The following is an 18,129-nucleotide window of genomic DNA, read 5'->3' as shown; positions in this document are numbered from 1 at the left end:
AATACAATGTTGACAAATGTGAGGTTATCCATTTTGGTAGGAATAACAGCAAACGGGATTATTATTTAAACGATAAAATATTAAAGCATGCCGCTGTTCAGAGAGACTTGGGTGTGCTAGTGCATGAGTCACAGAAGGTTGGTTTACAAGTGCAACAGGTGATTAAGAAGGCAAATGGAATTTTGTCCTTCATTGCTAGAGGGATGGAGTTTAAGACTAGGGAGGTTATGTTGCAATTGTATAAGGTGTTAGTGCGGCCACACCTGGAGTATTGTGTTCAGTTTTGGTCTCCTTACTTGAGAAAGGACGTACTGGCGCTGGAGGGTGTGCAGAGGAGATTCACTAGGTTAATCCCAGAGCTGAAGGGGTTGGATTATGAGGAGAGGTTGAGTAGACTGGGACTGTACTCGTTGGAATTTAGAAGGATGAGGGGGGATCGTATAGAAACATTTAAAATTATGAAGGGAATAGATAGGATAGATGCGGGCAGGTTGTTTCTACTGGCGGGTGACAGCAGAACTAGGGGACATAGCCTCAAAATAAGGGGAAGTAGATTTAGGACTGAATTTAGGAGGACATTCTTCACCCAAAGGGTGATTATGTTCAGTTTTGGTCTCCTTACCTGAGAAAGGATGTACTAGCACTGGAGGGTGTGCAGAGGAGATTCACTAGATTAATCCCAGATCTGAAGAGGTTGGATTACGAGGAGAGTAGACTGGGACTGTACTCGTTGGAATTTTGAAGGATGAGGGGGGATCTTATAGAAACATATAAAATTCTGAAGGGAATAGATAGGATAGATGCGGGCAGATCGTTTCCATTGGCGGGTGAAAGCAGAACTAGGGGGCATAGCCTCAAAATAAGGGGAAGTAGATTTAGGACTGAATTTAGGAGGACATTCTTCACCCAAAGGGTTGTGAATCTATGGAATTCCTTGCCCAGTGAAGCAGTTGAGGCTCCTTCATTACATGTTTTTAAGGTGAAGATAGATAGTTTTTTGAAGAATAAAGGGATTAAGGGTTATGGTGTTTGGGCCAGAAAGTGGAGCTGAGTCCACAAAAGATCAGCCATGATCTAATTGAATGGCGGAGCAGGCTCGAGGGGCCAGATGGCCTACTTCAGCTCCTAGTTCTTATGTTCTTATGTTCTTTGGCCATCTGCCTTTTACATATCACATCCAATTGAAGGAGAATGCGAAGCCAGACACACACGTGGTGTGACATGTACCAGCTCCATTGAAGGATGGTTAGTTGAAGGCCAAGTTAGGTAGAATGACAGCTCTAGGCATCATCAAACGCATAGAGGAACCTACAGACTGGGTTAACTCTATGGTATGCGTCAAGAGGAGGAATAATGATCTACAAATATGCATGGACCCCAAAGACCTGAACCTTAACATCAAGAGAAAACACTACCCGATTCCAAAGAGGGAGGAAATAATATACGAGATGGCTGGAGTGACATGTTTCAGCAAGCTGGACACATCACAAGGCTTTTGGCAGCTCAAACTGAACAAAGCGCGCACAAAGCTGTTTACGTTTTACACAGTCTTTGGGCGCTACTGTTTCCTTCGGATGCCATTTGGTATAATTTCTGCTTCAGAAATTTTCCATTATGCCATGGAAACATCCGCAGCAATAAATACAGAACAACCAGGAACACCAACAATAAATGAAGGCGGAACATGATCGTCTATTCAGCCATTGCACAGATCAACCAGATTACGTCATACACTGAGAGACTGAATTTGTAGTGAACTGTGCACAGTTACATGTTTGAAATTGTTATGCATATCATGTTTGGTGAAGCAGTTCTATTTGTAAATGTTAATACTTCCAGAGTAATGGGGCTGTGGTTATATGCATACGCACAGTAATGTATATAGTTATCGAAACGATCTCCACTAGTAGGTGGCGATAGAGATCTACCATGTGACTCCACAGATCGGCAGTTGGTAGTAAGTCGTCAGTTTGCTCAAGGTAGCTAGTCTGTCCCTTATGTAAAAGTCTCGGACTGCTAATGACCCCCGTCCTGTCTCCATTTTTAAAAATTGATGTCGAGCATGGCTGGTGGGAATTTGAGATTTCCACAGATGGGGGCCATGGGAGATATCTCGGTAAGATCGAAATGCTGCCTCATTTGGTTCCATATCTTTAGTGTTGCTGCCACCACTGGGCAGGATGTCTATTTCGTCGAGTGGGGGGAGGGGGGGGGGGGGGGAGTGCTGCCGTGGCGAGGGCCCAGAGGGTTGTTCCCTTGCAGGAGGACTCCTCCAACCTCACCCATTCCATGTTGAGTTTATGTATCCATCCCATCACCCTCTCTGCAGCAGTTGCCCACCAGTAGTATTGTAGATTCGGCAGACCACCCATATTTTGCTTCCTATGCAGTGTCAATTTCAGTTCTCCCCCCCCCCCCCCCCCCCCCCCCCCCCTCACACACACACACAAATGCCATGATCATTTTGTCTATATTATGGAAAAACTCTTTGGGGATGAAGATCGATATGGATCTAAACAGGAAGAGGAATCTTGGCAGTACGTTCATCTTGATTGTCTGCACCCTCCCCGCCAGGGAAAGCGGGAGTGCACTCCATCTCTGTAGTCCTTTTTAACTTCCTTCGCCAGACTGGTCAGATTCCACTTGTGGACCCATGTCCAGTCATGGGCTATCTGGATCTCCAGGCAGCGGAATTTGTTTTGGCCTAGTTTGAATGGTAGTCCCTCCAGTTCTGTCCCTCCCCCGTTTGGGTTCACTGGGAATGCCTCGCTCTTGCCCAGGTTGGATTTGTAGCCCAAGAAGGCTCAAACCTCTTTCAGGAGCTGCATGATTGCTTTCAGGCAGTTCTGTGGATCCAAGGCGTCGAGAAGCAGGTCATCTGTGCTCTGCCTTTTCTTTGAATGCCCTTCCAGCTTTTCGCATCTCGCAGAATGATAGCCAGGATTTCAATTGCCAGGGCGAACAAGAGGGGAGACAGCGGGCATCCCTGCCTTGTGCCTCTGTGCAGCTGGAGGTATTCAGAGCTGGTGGTGTTGGTTCAAACACTTGCCTTGGGGGGTGTTGTACAGGAGTTTCACCCACGAAGTGAACCCCGCACCTAGCCCAAACCACTCCAGTACCTCAAAGAGGTACTTCCACTCGACTCGGTCCAAGGCCTTTTCTGCGTCCAGGGAGACGATCACCTCTGGTATTCTCTCCCCAGATGGGGTCATTATTACATTCATCAGTCGACTGATGTTCACAATTAACTGTCTACCCTTAACAAAGCCCATCTGGTCCTCTGTGATTACCTCCGGTACGCGGTTCCCCAATCTCTTGGTCATGACTTTCGCGAGTATCTTCTCGTCTATGTTGAGCGGCGAAATGGGTCTGTGTGATCCGCATTCCGTCGGGTCTTTTTTAGGTATCAGCGATATTGTGGCCTGTGTTAGCAAAGGAGGCAGAGTACGCCTCGCTAGTGAGACTGTGAATATATTCCTTAGGTGTGGGGCCAGGGCTAGTGCACATTTGTTATAGAAGTCTGCTGGGAACCAGCCGGGTCCCGGCACCTTCCCCGCCTGCATGGAACTGATGCTCTCCATGATCTCTCCCAGTTCTATTGGTGCTTCCAGATGCCCCCCCCCGCCTATCATCCCGCTTCTGCTAATCTTCATCTGGGCTATCTCCCTCGTGGCTGCCTGCTTTCTCAGCTGGTGAGCCAGTAGATGGCCAGCCTTTTCTCCGTGCTCGTAGATGTTTCCTCGTGTCTGGCAGAGTTGGTGCACTGCCTTCCTGGTGGATAGCAGATTAAAGTCCATCTGTAGCTTTTTCCTCTGCACCAGCAGTTCTACGATAGGTGCCTTGGAGTACTATTTGTCAATCTCAAGAATGGAGTCGATCAGTTGTTGCCTGGCCTCCCTCTCTTCCCTATCTCTACTTGCCTTGTAGAGTATCATTTCTCCCATACTCACAGCCTCCAGTGCCTCTCAGTACGTGGAAGGTGAGACCTTCCCATTGTGGTTATTAGTAACGTACTCGTCTATGGCCTGTGATGGCAAAAAGATCTTGTCAGCCAAGAGGTCCGCGTCCAGCCTCCATGTGGGGCACTGGGCACAGCCCATCTCTAACCGCAACTCAGCATGGTAGCACTGTTGCTTCACAGCGCCAGGATCCGCTTGGGTCGCTGTCTGTGCGGAGTCTGCACGTTCTCCCGTGTCTGCGAGGGTTTCCTCCGGGTGCTCCGGTTTCCTCCCACAGTCCAAAGATGTGCAGGTTGGGTGGATTGGCCATTTCAAATTGCCCTTAATGTCCAAAATGGTTAGGTGGGGTTACTGGGTTAAGGGATTAGGATGGAGGTGTGGCCTCTTTCCAAGGGCCGGTGCAGATTCGATGGGCCAAATGGCCTCCTTCTGCACTGAAAATTCTAAAATTCTAAATCAAACTCCATGTAAGCGTGGAGCGTGGTCGGTGATGACTATCACATAATATTCCACCCTTACTATTCCTGGAAGCACCGATTTTCCCACTGCAAAGAAGTATATCCTTCAATATACTTTGTGCACAGGCGAAAAGAACGAGAATTCCTTTTCACCAGGGTGTAGAAACCGCCATGGGTCCACTGCCCCCATCTGTTCCATGAGTACTCTAGGTTCCCTAGCCATGCCTGCCTTTTTCCCTGTTCTGGGGTTTGATTTGTCGGTCAGAGCGTCCTGTACACAGTTGAAGTCGCCCCGCCCCCCCCCCCCCATGATCATTTGGTGTGTGTCAATGTCGGGAATTTCCACCATGATCTTTATAAAGTCTGTGTCGTCCCAGTTGGGCGTGTATATATTTACCTGGATTACCGGTGCCCTGTCCAGGCACCGCTGACCATGACGGACCATCCCCTTTGGTCCGTAACCGTCTTTGTCGCTGTAAACCTCGTCCTCTTACTAATCGGTTCGGCTACTCCCCTAACTCTCGTCCCGTAACATGGCTGTCAACTATGTGTACCCCACGTGAGCAACCCCCTGCACTCTTTTTACCCAGGGATCTTCCAAAGTGGCTGCTTGTGGCGCCATTTTGTTTCCTCAGTCTGTTCCTTCCCTGCCGAGGCCTGTACGATACCCAGCCCATTTTTCCCTCTCTGTTCCTTTTGTGCCCTTCCCCCCTTTCATTTCCCCTATCCCCCCTCTCTCTGTGTCTCTGCTTCCCCACCTCCCCCAGTGCTTCCCCCTTTCCTGTCCCTGTACAACTCTCATCGTTGCCGTGTCTGTCCCTTGTCCCAGCCGTTGGTTCTGATGAAATCATTCACTTCCTCTGGGAGTTGAAATAATGCTCGTTCTTTTGATATGTGGCCCAGAGCCTGGCCGGGAACAGCAAACCGAAATGTGCTCTGTTCTTGTACAGAGCTGATTTCACCTGATTAAACTTGATCCTGCGTTTTGCTAGTTCTGTCCCAATGTCCTGGTAAATTCTGATTCCATGTCCTTCCCAGGTGCTTGGTTTTCTTTGCCATGCCCACCACAGGATCCTCTGTCGGTCCTGGTATCAGTGGAGCTTTACGATAATCGCCCTGGGCTGCTCCACGGTCTTGCTTTCAAACTAAGTGACCTGTGCGCTCTGTCAAGCTCTGGGGGTTCGGGGGAGCTGTCTCTCCCGATTAAGTTGCCCAGCATTTGGGCGCCATAGTCCATCCGGTCCTTGCCCTCAATGCCTTTGGGCAGGGTCACGAACCTGTTTTGTGGTCGGGACCTGTTCTCCTGGTCTTCGACTTTTCCCCTTAAGTTCCCCTGGGTCACCACCAACCTTTTTACCTCTACCTGCCGCTCTGGTCCGTCGAGGCCTTTTCCAAGTCGAGGATCGTCATCTCCTGGGTTGCCATTTTTTCCCCAGCCCATCGATTCTGCATGCTGGCCATTGCCTCCGCTACGGCCACCCTGACAGGCACCTGGATTTCTATCTCTATCGCCTCCTTCATGGTGGTCAGTTCCTTCATCAGAAAACTCTTCCATCCGTCTCCAAGTTGAGGGGAGGGGGGGGACTGATGCTTGGGCTGTTTGTCGCCCTCTCCACTGGGTGGTCGGGACCCCTTCACCTCGTGGGTCTGCCATCTCGTCTGTCTGCTGGTCGTGGCACTTTCTGCCGCTTCTGCCGTCCCTTCTGCCCCTCGAACTCCAGTTTGCTGGCATCTTTCCTCGGTTACCCTCCTTTAGTCGCTGAGGGATTTTTTTTCCTTGAAACTTGGGCAAAATTCAACTAAAAGTTCCTTTTTTTTGGTCTCGGTTCAGAGGAGAGCCACCTGATGTGCATCCTCTCAACACATCAACATCACCGGGAGACCGAATGGCAGAGGTTTTGAATAGTGCATGTGATCATGACTGAAAACCTGATCCAAATAAGTAGAGATAACTGGACTTTGCTCTAACTTTTCATTGCTAATCGTACACAAGAGTGTCTGTCCTCCAAATTCACTCTGGAATAGGACTTGAATCATCATCTTCTAACTAGGACCGTTACCAACTGAGTGAAGCTTGCATGTCTGTTCCACCAGCTGCCATTCATTAACCAGACTCACTCAATGTGGTTTTCAGGATTCCAATCAAATGTTCTCATCTCCACGCTGGCTGTGCAAATTTCTATAGGTTCGAGGAGCTCTGAGACCACGCACACACATGTGTATTCTTCATGTAAGGACTTCAATGGCGATGGTGGCAGGCTGTTTCACTGGCATCACAACCAAGCCAAGCCTAACCATCCACAATCTAATTATTCTATTGTATAAGCTTATAGTGGGAAACCTTTGTTAATTTTGCTTCAAATGTTCATCTTTTACATCATTGTGATTTATTTATGATCCTTTTCTGAATTGGCTCTTATATCTTTGGAATTGACTTTCCACTGACATCCAGGTACCACAAGTACCTGGATTATAATTCTTTCCACAAGATCCCTTGCAAGTATTTAATTCCATTCTGCCAATTCCGTCATCTCCATTTAATTTGCCCTCATGTTGTTACCTTTTACATGAGCTTTTAAAATGTTCCCCATTCTCCTCAACCATGGGTGAAAGCCTCAGCCAAGTTCGTCCTGTTTCTCTGCTTCTACCCTCACCCAACATCAAAACAGTGATAGAAACTCACCATTTCTGCATTCCACCTCACCAGCCTCCACATTTTTGCCACCTCCGATGCAAGTGTGCCCCATCTTCACCTCCCCTTTCATCATTGTAAAGGGAACTTTCCTCCGTGATATCCTATTTCACTCCTTCATCATTCCTAATACCTGGCAATGGAGATGCAACATGTCCCCATCCAAGTCCTCCCATACCACTGTCCAGGGACACAATCAGCCCTCCCAGGTACCACAGCAATTCACATGTACCTCTGCAACCTGTATATTGTATTGTCTCCTCGGCATTGGAATATTGAGTGCAGGTTTGGTAGGCACTGTGTCAGACACCTTCATTCTGTCCTCTTGTAACAAAGAACTGTCACTTCAATTCTCTACCCCAGCGTCACTCTGATTTCTGCTTGGAATTTCTACACAGTTCCATTATAGCTCAACGTAAGCTGAGGAACAGTGCCTGTTTTTTTCCGTGTTTGTAATTGATAACAAATTCTTACCATGTTTTATATATGTTAACTACATTCTTATAATAAACCTTGTTTTGATAAAAGCGCCTCGGAAGTCTGGTGAATCATACCTGAAGTGAAGGCTCATCCTTGCCACATTTAACATAAAGGGTATAGGTCAAGTGAGCTTCATAATGCACTTTGGAATTTCGAAGCCCTTGCCTATAACACTATGTTGTAATGCACTGCAGCGTGTAATTCTGATGTGCATTTTTCTTGTTTTCTTGTCTGATCTCACAATTTTGTTTTTAGGGCACATATGTGGTTCCTCTGCTTTCCTCGGTTTTGAAAGGCACCAGCCAGTGGGAGACTCCAGAAGAATTTAACCCAAACCATTTTCTTGATGAGAATGGGGACTTCAAAAAGAGTGAAAGTTTTATGCCATTCTCGGCAGGTACAGTTTCTTTCCTTTGTTACCTTTTTTTTGTGCAGTTTCTCTACTCTGATACACCATATTTTAACCCCAAACTTCAAAACGGTAATCACAATTACACCAGGCTAGACGATGCTGGGATTTTGGTTACAATCCCACGATTTTAGGGAATAATTTCCTCCTGTAAAATTTCAGTTATCATCGACAGTGCTACCAAGTGGAACTTTACACACCAGTTTGGGTCTCACAGGGAGCCTCCCCGGACAGGCGCCGGAATGTGGCGACTAGGGGCTTTTCACGGTAACTTAATTGAAGCCTACTCGTAACAATAAGCGATTTTCATTTTTTTTTCATTTTCATTCAGCTCCACACCTTGTTAATGTACACCTGGTCCAAACAAGGATGAAAGAGCTGAATCCCAGAGGTCAGAGTGTCTACCTAAGACATCTAGGCGGCATTTGACCACATGTGGATACAAGCAGCCCTATTAAAATTGAAGTCAATGGGGAGAAACTCTACACCAGCTGAAGTTATACCGAGCACAAAAGATGACAACTGAGGTTGTTGGAAGCTTTTCATCTCAGCCCAAGGACATTGCTGCGGGAGATCTCAGGGTAACTATTTTCCCATTTGAAGGCTTGATGTGGGGATGTTCACTGATTGCTCAGAGTTCACTTCCAATTGCAACTCATCAGATAATGAGGCAGTCTGTGCCTGCATGCAGCAAGACCCAGGCACCATTCACGTTTGGGCTGAAAAGTGATGAATAACATTTGGCTACATAAGCACCAGGCAATGACCGTCACTGACAACAGGAAGTCTAACCACCTCCCCATAGCCTTCATCGGCATTTGGGGGTTACCACTGACCAGGGACTGAACTGAACTGAAATATAAATACTGCGGCGACAAGAGTGGGTCAGAGACCATATATTCTGCAATAAGTAACACACTTCCTGGCTCCCTAAAGCCTTTAAACCATCTACAAGGCACAAATCAGGAAAGTGATAGAATATTATCCACTTGACTGAATGAGTGCAGCTCAAGCAACACTCCAAAGTTCAACATAATCCTGGACAAGGCTGCCTGGTTGATTGGCACCCCATCCACCACTTAAACACCTGGTTGGGAACATAACTGGAGATAATAGGTATTAGTCTGGAACAAGATAATCAAATCCTTAAAGGGCACAATGATTCCTGTGGTTAGTTGGGTGTGAGAACTTTTGTGGAGGGCAGAAAGGGCTAGGGTTAAACAGTAAAAATATCAATAAATATTCTCAAGCATTGCAGGATTCCATCACCAATAAGCAAGTGAATCTTTTTGGAGGTTGAGTATGTGGGTTAGAAAATGACTAATCACCTCATGGTTAAGATTCAAATCCAGTGCAGGTGGATGGGATGCCAAGAGGGAACCTCACCGTACCCTAAGACAGGCAGGAGTGTCAGAATTTAAAAACTTTGAAAGTTAACACCTTGAACACACCTCCTTCCAGTTATATTATTTATTTATTAAATTTAGAGTACCAATTTTTTTTCCAATTCAGGGACAATTTAATAATAATAAAAATCTTTATTAGTGTCACAAGTAGGCTGACATTAACACTGCAATGAAGTAACTGTGAAAATCCCCTAGTCACCACATCCCGGCACCGGTTCGGGTACACAGAGGGAGAACTATGAATGTCCAATTCACCCTAACAAGCACGTCTTTCGGGACTTGTGGGAGACACCGGAGCACCCGGAGGAAAATCGAACCCGGGTCCCTGGCGCTGTGAAGCAACAGTGCTAACCAATGTGCTCCCGTGCCGGCATGAAATTTAAGTTTCAAATTTAGTGTGGCCAATCCACCTACCCTGCACATCTTTGGGCTGTGGGAGTGAGGCCCATGCAGACACGGGGAGAATGTGCAAACTCCACACGGACAGTGATCCGGGGTCCGGATCAAAGCTGGGTCCTCCTACTGAGGCAGTAACCAGATCCAGTTTTAACACAATACTGCAAACAAATTTCAGAATCTTTTCTTGATTAACCTTTCAGGGAAAAGAATCTGTCCGGGAGAATCCTTGGCTCGAATGGAACTCTTTCTTTTCTTGACTACTCTGCTGCAGAACTTTGTCTTCAAGCCTGTTATCGATCGCAAGGAAATTGACATCTCAGCAGTCATAAGTGGTTTCTCGGCTGTGCCAAATGATTACGAGTTCTATGTCATTTCTCGGTAAAATCAACTTGGTCATCAATTGATCTACAATTGAAAAAAAAATATTTTGTGATGTTGGTTAAGGGATTGATATTGGACCATTATTCTTTAAATAGTAGTGTTACATGAACATAAGAGAGCAGGTCAGGCTTGTCTCATCCAAAAGATGGAACTTATAACAGTGCAGCACCTACTCAGTGCTGTGCTGATTGTGTTTGTGTTGTTCCTCATGTCTTAATAAAGCTCGTAGTCTCAAAGTTGGAGAAGATGCTTTATTGTGAATTTGTTCTGTCTTCAGAGCTTAACTTACGGCTACCTCAAATGCTGCCTGCCTGTGTCTGCCAGTCCTGCTGCCAAGTCCCCCTTCTGTGAAGTGTGTCTTCACTTCCTGTCCCTGTGTATTTATAGCTCTCCCGTGCTCCCTCTAGTGCTTGCTCAGTTGCATTGCATCTACTCAGATCTACAATCACCACAGTGTTCATCTCTGGAATGCCTATTAACTCAGGTGACAATGCTACACCTGATCTAAAGTTGACATTTAGAACATAGAACATAGAACAGTACAGCACAGAACAGGCCCTTCGGCCCTCGATGTTGTGCCGAGCAATGATCACCCTACTCAAACCCACATATCCACCCTATACCCGTAACCCAACACCCCCCCCTTCAACCTTACTTTTTAGGACACTATGGGCAATTTAGCATGGCCAATCCACCTAACCCGCACATCTTTGGACTGTGGGAGGAAACCGGAGCACCCGGAGGAAACCTACACATACACGGGGAGGACGTGCAGACTCCGCACAGACAGCGACCCAGCCGGGAATCGAACCTGGGACCCTGGAGCTGTGAAGCATTTATGCTAACCACCATACTACCGTGCTGCCCGTATTTGTATCTTACATTTACTAATTCTGAACAAAGCGTAATCTTCAGTATCTAGGATCATGTCTAATCTATAGTTGCAGAATTAGTTGCTGTCTGCACTTAATTGACTTAATTTTGCGATCCAATTTCCTGATTGATTTGCAGCACTCATCCACATGGTCAACTGCAGCCTACTTTACAGACACGTCTTCATTCCTGCATCTAGATTGTCATCAAATTGACTCATTAGGAGAGAGAGAATGTAGGGAAGAGACAGTAGGGACAAGAGGAAAGGGGATAGAGGAGGTTATACGAGAGGATGTAGGGGAGTAAAGATGATCAGGTGGAATGGAGAGGAGGCTAACTGAATAAGATCATGGCAGCATGGTGGTACAGTGGTTAGCATTGCTACCTCACAGCACCAGCGTTTTGATCCCAGCCTTGGGTGACTGCGTGGCATTTATATATTCTCCTGTGTCTGCATGGAGTTTCCATGTTCTCCTCATGGGTTTCCTCCGGGTGCTCCGGTTTACTCCCAAACTCCAAACGTGTAGGTTAGGTGGATTGGCCTTGCTAAATTGCCCCTTATGTGTCCAGAAGGTTAGGTGGGATTACGGGGACAGGTTGCTCTTTCAGAGGGTTGGTGCTCACTTGATAGGCCGAATGGCATCCTTCTGCACTGTAGAGATTCTATGATTCTGTTCTATGATTTTATTGTGAGCAGTTTTTGGGCCCCATATTTAAGGAAAGATGTGCTGGCCTTGGAAAGGGTCCAGAGGAGGGTCACAAGAATGATCCCTGGAATGAAGAGCATGTCATATGAGGAATGTTTGAGGACTCTGGATCTGTACTCATTGGAGTTTAGAAGGATGAGGGGGGATTTTACTTAAACTTACAGGACACTGCAAGGCCTGGATAGAGTGGACGTGGAAAGGATGTTTCCACTTGTGGGAAACACTAGAACCAAAGGACACAATTTCAGACTGAAGGGACGATCCTTTAAAACAGAGCTGAGAAGCAATTTCTTCAGCCCGAAGGTGGTGAGTCTGTGGAACTCTTTGCCGCAGAAGGCTGTGGAGGCCAAATCACTGAGTGTCTTTAAGACAGAGATAGATAGGTTCTTGATTAATAAAGGGAACAGGAGTTCTAGAGGGAAGGCACTGTGAATGCTACTTGGCTGGATGAGAGTGTTTTAGAGTTGGGTGAAAAACAGGGAATTATGTGAAACTGGGAGAAGGTGAAATGGGGAGCAGAGCTAAGCGGGAGATTTTTGCAGAGCAACCTGGGGAGGTAAGTGGTTTCATTGATTCACTGACTGGGGGAGAAAAACGGAAAAGTGGTATCACAGGAAGGCTGTCATTTGATTGGCTAATAAGGAATCTGTGCAAATTTGAAAATCCTTTTTATTAAAAACATCTTTTTATTCTTCTCATTTTCAACATTGTCATCAAATAAACAACACAAGAAAAAACAAACAAAAACAAATACAATAATAACCCCCCAAATAAAAACAGCACCCCCTCAATCTAGGTAAAAAAAATTAACAGTCAATCAATAAACAGTGTCATCAAAGACAACAATGATCCTAGCCCCCCTCCCCCCAATATTCAATGGCAACCAATTCTCGAAAGTCCATAATAAACAGTCCACATAAATTATAGAACCCTTCCTTCATCCTCCTCAGCTCAAACGTCACCTTCTCGAGAGTCAGAAATTCAAGTCGATCCCCCTGCCGTGCTGAGGCATAGGGCGAAGAGGCTGACCTCCACCCAAACAGGACCCGCCTATGGACAATCAGCGAGACGAAGGCTAAAACATCCCGCCTGCAGCTCAGGCTGGTCCGACACCCCAAAAATGGCTTCCAAGTTGATAATGAAAACCTCCCTTCAATACTTCTCCAGCTTCAGACAGGATCGAAACACATGTACATGGTTTGCAGGGCTCATCCCACAACCCACACAGACGCCCTCCACTCCCTCAAAGCGTCAGTTCATCCTCGCCCTCGTGAGGTGCGCCCTAAACACAACCATCAGCCATATCAGCCCAACCTCGCGCATGAGGCGGTGGCGTTCACCCTCCTGTGTACCTCACACCACAAACCCTCTTCCATAACCTTCCACAACTCTTCCTCTCACTTGGTTTTGATCCCCAATGGACACCCCACCCTCCCCCAAAATCCTCCCAGGGATCGCTGACACCACTCCCTTCTCCATTTCCCCTGCCGTCAATACCTCTTCCAACAATGAGGGGGTCGGCCGAATTGGGAAGCTCTGAACCTCCTTCCCAGCAAAATCTCGAAGCTGCAGGTACCCTTCTACTTGCCCCAGTCCATGCAAGCACGTCCAAGGCCTCCCTGGCCATTCGCAGTGATGTAGAGGTGCGGCTGGCGGAAGCTTCTGATGCTCCTGGCAATTCGAGCAGTTTTGGGCCACCTTCTCAATGTCGGCGTCAAGGCCTGGCCACCAGACATAACTCCGGGCCAACATTTTCATTTTGGTCTCACCCAGATGCGCATTGTGCAAGTCCTTTAGCATCAGCTCCTGTCCTTTTTCCGCAACGACCACGTGTGTCCCTCACAAGAGGATACCGTCTTCCACACTAAATTCTGACAGCGTGAAAGAAAATGCCTGCAACTCGCCTGGGAGCAGTCTATGTTGCCCACCATACCAGACTATGTGCTGAACCTTTGACAGGACTGGATCCGTCTAGGTCCACTCATGGATCTGCGATGCCGTGACAGGCAAGGAGTCCATAAAATTTAATGTTGCAACCACCTCACCTGTCGTAGTGGTCGACATGGGGCCGGTCGATAAAGGCATTCGGCTCAGTGCATCGGCATTCGCTATCTCTGGTTTATGCTTGAAAGAATACTCGTAGGCAGTGAGCAGTAGAGCCCAGCGCTTGATCCATGCGGAAGCAATGGGCGGAATTGGCTTATCCTCTTGGAAAAGTCCAAGCAAAGGCTCATGATCAGTCAAGATAGTGAAGTGTCAGCCGCAAACATACTAGGTGGAGGCGTTTCACCACAAAGACAACCCGCCAGGTCCTCCTTCTCGATCTGCGCGTACTTCTTTTCTGCTAGAATCAATGTGCGGGAGGCGAAAGCTATCGGCCGCTCGGCTCCGTTCTCCATCTTGTGGGACAGGACGGCCCCAATACCATACGGGGATGCATCACACGTGATGAATAAAGGCTTTTCAGGATCATAGTGGGTTAGTAACCCGGACGACAACAATTGCTGATCACCCGCCAGAAAGCGGTTTCTTGCAGCTGACTCCAAACCCAGGTGCGATTCTTCTTCAGCAGAAGGTTCAATGGGGCCAGCGTAGTTGCGAGACTGGGAACGAACATCCCATAATAGTTTATGAGGCCGCAAAAAAAATGAAGATGCGAAACGTCAGTCGGGGCGTGGGCCTGTTGAATTGCGCGCACCTTCTCTGTGACAGGGGCAAACCTTCGCAGTCCACCCAATAACCTAGGTAGACTACTTCCTTCGCCTGAAAGACCCACTTTGTATGGACTCCAGCCTCTGAGAAGCGTCTAAGGACAGCCTCCAAATTTTCCGAATGTTCCTGCTCTGAAGTTTCCATAATCAAAGCATCCTCTAAGTAAACAGCGACATGTGGTAAACCTCTCAAGATGCCCTCCATGATGCGTTGAAAAATAGCGCAGGCAGAGGATACAAAGGGCAATCGTGTATACTCATGCAGGTCCCTGTGTGTGTAAATAGTTACATATGGCCAGGAGACAGGGTCCAGCTCCAACTGTAGGTAGGTGTGGCTCATATCCAATTTTGTGAACGAGAGTCCACCTGCAAGCTTCGCGTAGAGATCCTCTATGCGGGGCATTGGATATTGGTAAGCCAGGAAGCTGTATTCACTGTACGTTTATAGTTGACACACAAGCAAACCATGGCATCTGGCTTCATTACCATTACAATTGGCGCTGCCCAGTCGGCGAAACGGACGGGCCTGATAATACTCAAGGACTCCAAAGAGTGCGCTCCGCCTCTACCTTCTCGAGTAAGGTGTAAGGCACCAGGCGTGCCCGGAAATAGCACGGTGTGGCTCCTGGTTCAACTTGGATACAGGCTACTTTATCTTCCCCAAACCGGGCTGGAATACATCTGGGTACTGTCCTAGTACCTCCAACAACCCTCCAGAACCTGTTTGAAGGATGTGCTGCCACTGCAGCTGCAAATGGCGTTAGCAGTTCCGGCCCAACATGTTGGGCCCCTGGCCGCGCACCACGACAAGCGGGAAACTCCCCTCCTGGCGTCCATAACCAACACGGGTCATCGTAGTTCCAGCAATGTCCAATGGTTCCCCCTTATAGGTGGCCAACCTGGCCTCTGTATCGGCCAATGTAAGGGGCTGTATACCCTGCTTGATGTGGTTGAATGTCCTCTGGGCAATCATGGAGACCGCTGCGCCAGTGTCCAACTTCATCTCAAGCGGGTGTCCATTGACCTGTACTGTGACCTTAATGGGGGCCACACGGGGAGCTGCCACGCAATGCAGCTTCAGGCAGTCGTCCTCCGTCTCCACGTCCTTGGGAGTAGTCCCCGCAGGTTCATCCAAATGGAAGATACGGCCCCTGGGCTGGTCCCAGTTTCTGTCAGAATGACTGCACCTCCGGCGCCCCCTGGACTGGCGTCTGCAACGGGGTCGGTTCCCACAAGTCCGACACTGACATGATTCTTCATCCATCGGTTCTGGAGAAGGTTCCCATTGGGGAGGATCATCCGGCGGCCACTGGTGTCGATTCAGACGCCGCCCCGCCCAAGGCACAGTAGATGTGCAGGAGCCGCTTTTGGACAGGAGGGGTTGCGCCCCAAGGCGTGCACCTCTATTTCCTGTAGCTCCTGCACTCCCTGTTCTGTGCACTCTTGGGACAACGCTATCTGGATGACCTGCTGAAAAGTCAATGTCAGCTCGACTAACACCCTCCTCTGGGTGGCCACGTTGTTAATACCGTAAACCAAATGAGCGCGTAAGATTTCTGACAAAGTCTCACCATAGTCACAGTACTCCGCAATCCTGCATAGCCTGGATAAAAACTCAGCAAGGGATTCTCTCTGTGATACTCAATCGGTGACGCAAGACTATCGTGGACGGGGTTGTGTTAAAATGTTGCCCCACCAGGCCACAAGTTCGTCAAACGTCTTGCTGTCAGGCGCAGCTGGGTATGTCAGGCTCCTAATCACCCCAAACGTATGCGGGACACAGGCAGTGAGCAAAATGACCACCTGGCGCTCATTTTCGGTAATGTTATTCACCCGGAAGTAGTAATGCATCCGTTGTGCGTACTGGTTCCAACTTTCCAGTGCAGCATCAAAGACATCCAAATGTCCATAAAGAGGCATGGTGCAACAAAAAAAAACTTCCAACCTGTATCTAACAAAAATCCAGGCAGGTGGCTTCAGTAGCGTAGACAGCTATCCCCCTTAACCCTCGTCGCCAGTTTTATGAGGGCCATGAAGAATCCAGCACGAGTTTGTAGAATCGAAAAGAAATAACTTTAGTTACAATTACATATACACAACAGCAGTCCTCCACCACTGCTCTCTCCTCTAACTGTTTCCAAGCTGGTTCTAGCTGAGGTTACTGTGAAAAGCCCCGAATCGCCACATTCCGGTGCCTATTCGGGTACACAGAGGGAGAATTCAGAATGTCCAAATTACATAACAGCACATCTTCTGGACTTGTGGGAGGAAACCGGAGCACCCGGAGGAAACCCACGCAGACACAGGGAGAACGTGCAGACACGGCACAGACAGTGACCCAAACCGGGAATCAAACCTGTGACCCTGGTGCTGTGAAGCAACAGTGATAACCACTGTGCTACCGTGCAGTCCATGCATATTGACTGGATTAATCAAATTGGCAATAATAATAATCTTTACTGTCACAAGTAGGCTTACATTAACACTGCAATGAAGTTACTGTGAAAAGCCCCTAGTCGCCACATTCCGGCGCCCATTTTTGGGTACACAGAGGGAGAATTCAGAATGTCCAAATTACCCAACAGCACGTCTTTTGAAAAGAGTTGCCTCGAAGGAGATTTGATAGAGTGCATGAGGGATTATTTATTAGAGCAGTATGTTGTGGAACCAGCCAGAGAGCAGGCTAGTTTCTATTTCAGTAAGAAGTCTTACAACACCAAGTTAAAGTCCAATAGGTATTTTAGATTTAGTATTATGTAATGAAGAAGGGTTGATAAATAGTCTTGTCGTTAAGGATCCTCTTAGAAGGAGTGATCACAGCATGCTATAATTTCAAATTCAGATTGAGTGAGAGAGGACAGCGTGCCATACTAGAGTTTTAGTGTTGGAATTATACAGGTCTGAAAGAGTTGGTCCAAGTAGGCTGGGCACAAATAATTGAGGATAGGATAGTTCAGGAACAATGGCGGATGTTCAGGGAGATATTAAACACCTCTCAGTTAAGGTATATTCCCAAATGGAAGACGAATTGTAAAAGGGAGAAAAATGTTTAATTGCTAATTAAGGAAGTCAAGTAGGACATAAAGGCAAAAACTAGGGGATACCGTACTGCAAAAGCTAGTGGTAAACTAGGAGGATTGGGAGAACTTTAAAGGGTCAGCAAAAAGCTATTAAAAATAGAATGAAAAATGCTAAGATTAAAATTTTTTTTTTAGAGTATCCCATTCTTTTTTCCAATTGAGGGGCAATTTAAGGTGACCAAGCCACCTACCTCGCACATCTTTGGGTTGTGGGGTGAGACCTATGCAGATTTGGGGAGAATGTGCAAACTCCATGTGGACAGTGATCCAGGGCCAGGATTGACCTCGGGTTCTCAGCGCCGTGAGGCAGAAGTGCTAACGATTGCGTTACCGTGTCACCCCTCAAAAAAGCTAAGATGAACTACGAAAGGAAACTAGCAGAAAATATAAACACTGATACCAAGAGCTTCTATAAGAATATGAAGAGGAAGATAATAGCTGATGTAAATGTTGCCGCTTTAGAGGACGAAACTGGTGAGGTATTAATGTGGAACACAGAGATGGCGGAGGCACTGAACCAATATTTTGTCTCTGTCTTCACTGTAGAGGATAATAAAAAATTTCTAAGAACTGC

At 47.3% G+C, this 18,129-nt stretch overlaps 1 protein-coding gene across 4 annotated transcripts in view; it reads left to right on the top strand.

Moving 5' to 3' along the window:
- Positions 1–10,426, top strand: part of LOC119957951 (cytochrome P450 2C15-like) — a 47,137-nt gene extending 36,711 nt beyond the window's left edge. For 3 of the 4 annotated variants that reach the window (XM_038786174.1, XM_038786175.1, XM_038786176.1), the window contains 2 exons: positions 7,845–7,986; positions 10,004–10,185. In XM_038786174.1, coding sequence (XP_038642102.1) covers positions 7,845–7,986; positions 10,004–10,185 — 324 coding nt within the window. Of the gene's footprint in view, positions 1–7,844; positions 7,987–10,003 lie in introns of all 4 variants that reach the window. The other variant, XM_038786173.1, reaches the window with a different exon arrangement.
- The last annotated feature ends 7,703 nt before the right edge of the window (positions 10,427–18,129 follow it).

This window comes from Scyliorhinus canicula, chromosome 27 (genome assembly GCF_902713615.1).
Source record: "Scyliorhinus canicula chromosome 27, sScyCan1.1, whole genome shotgun sequence".
NCBI classification, from domain to species: domain Eukaryota; kingdom Metazoa; phylum Chordata; class Chondrichthyes; order Carcharhiniformes; family Scyliorhinidae; genus Scyliorhinus; species Scyliorhinus canicula.
The sequence above is the reverse complement of the archived record's forward strand: the minus strand, read 5'-3'. Positions and strand labels throughout refer to the sequence as shown.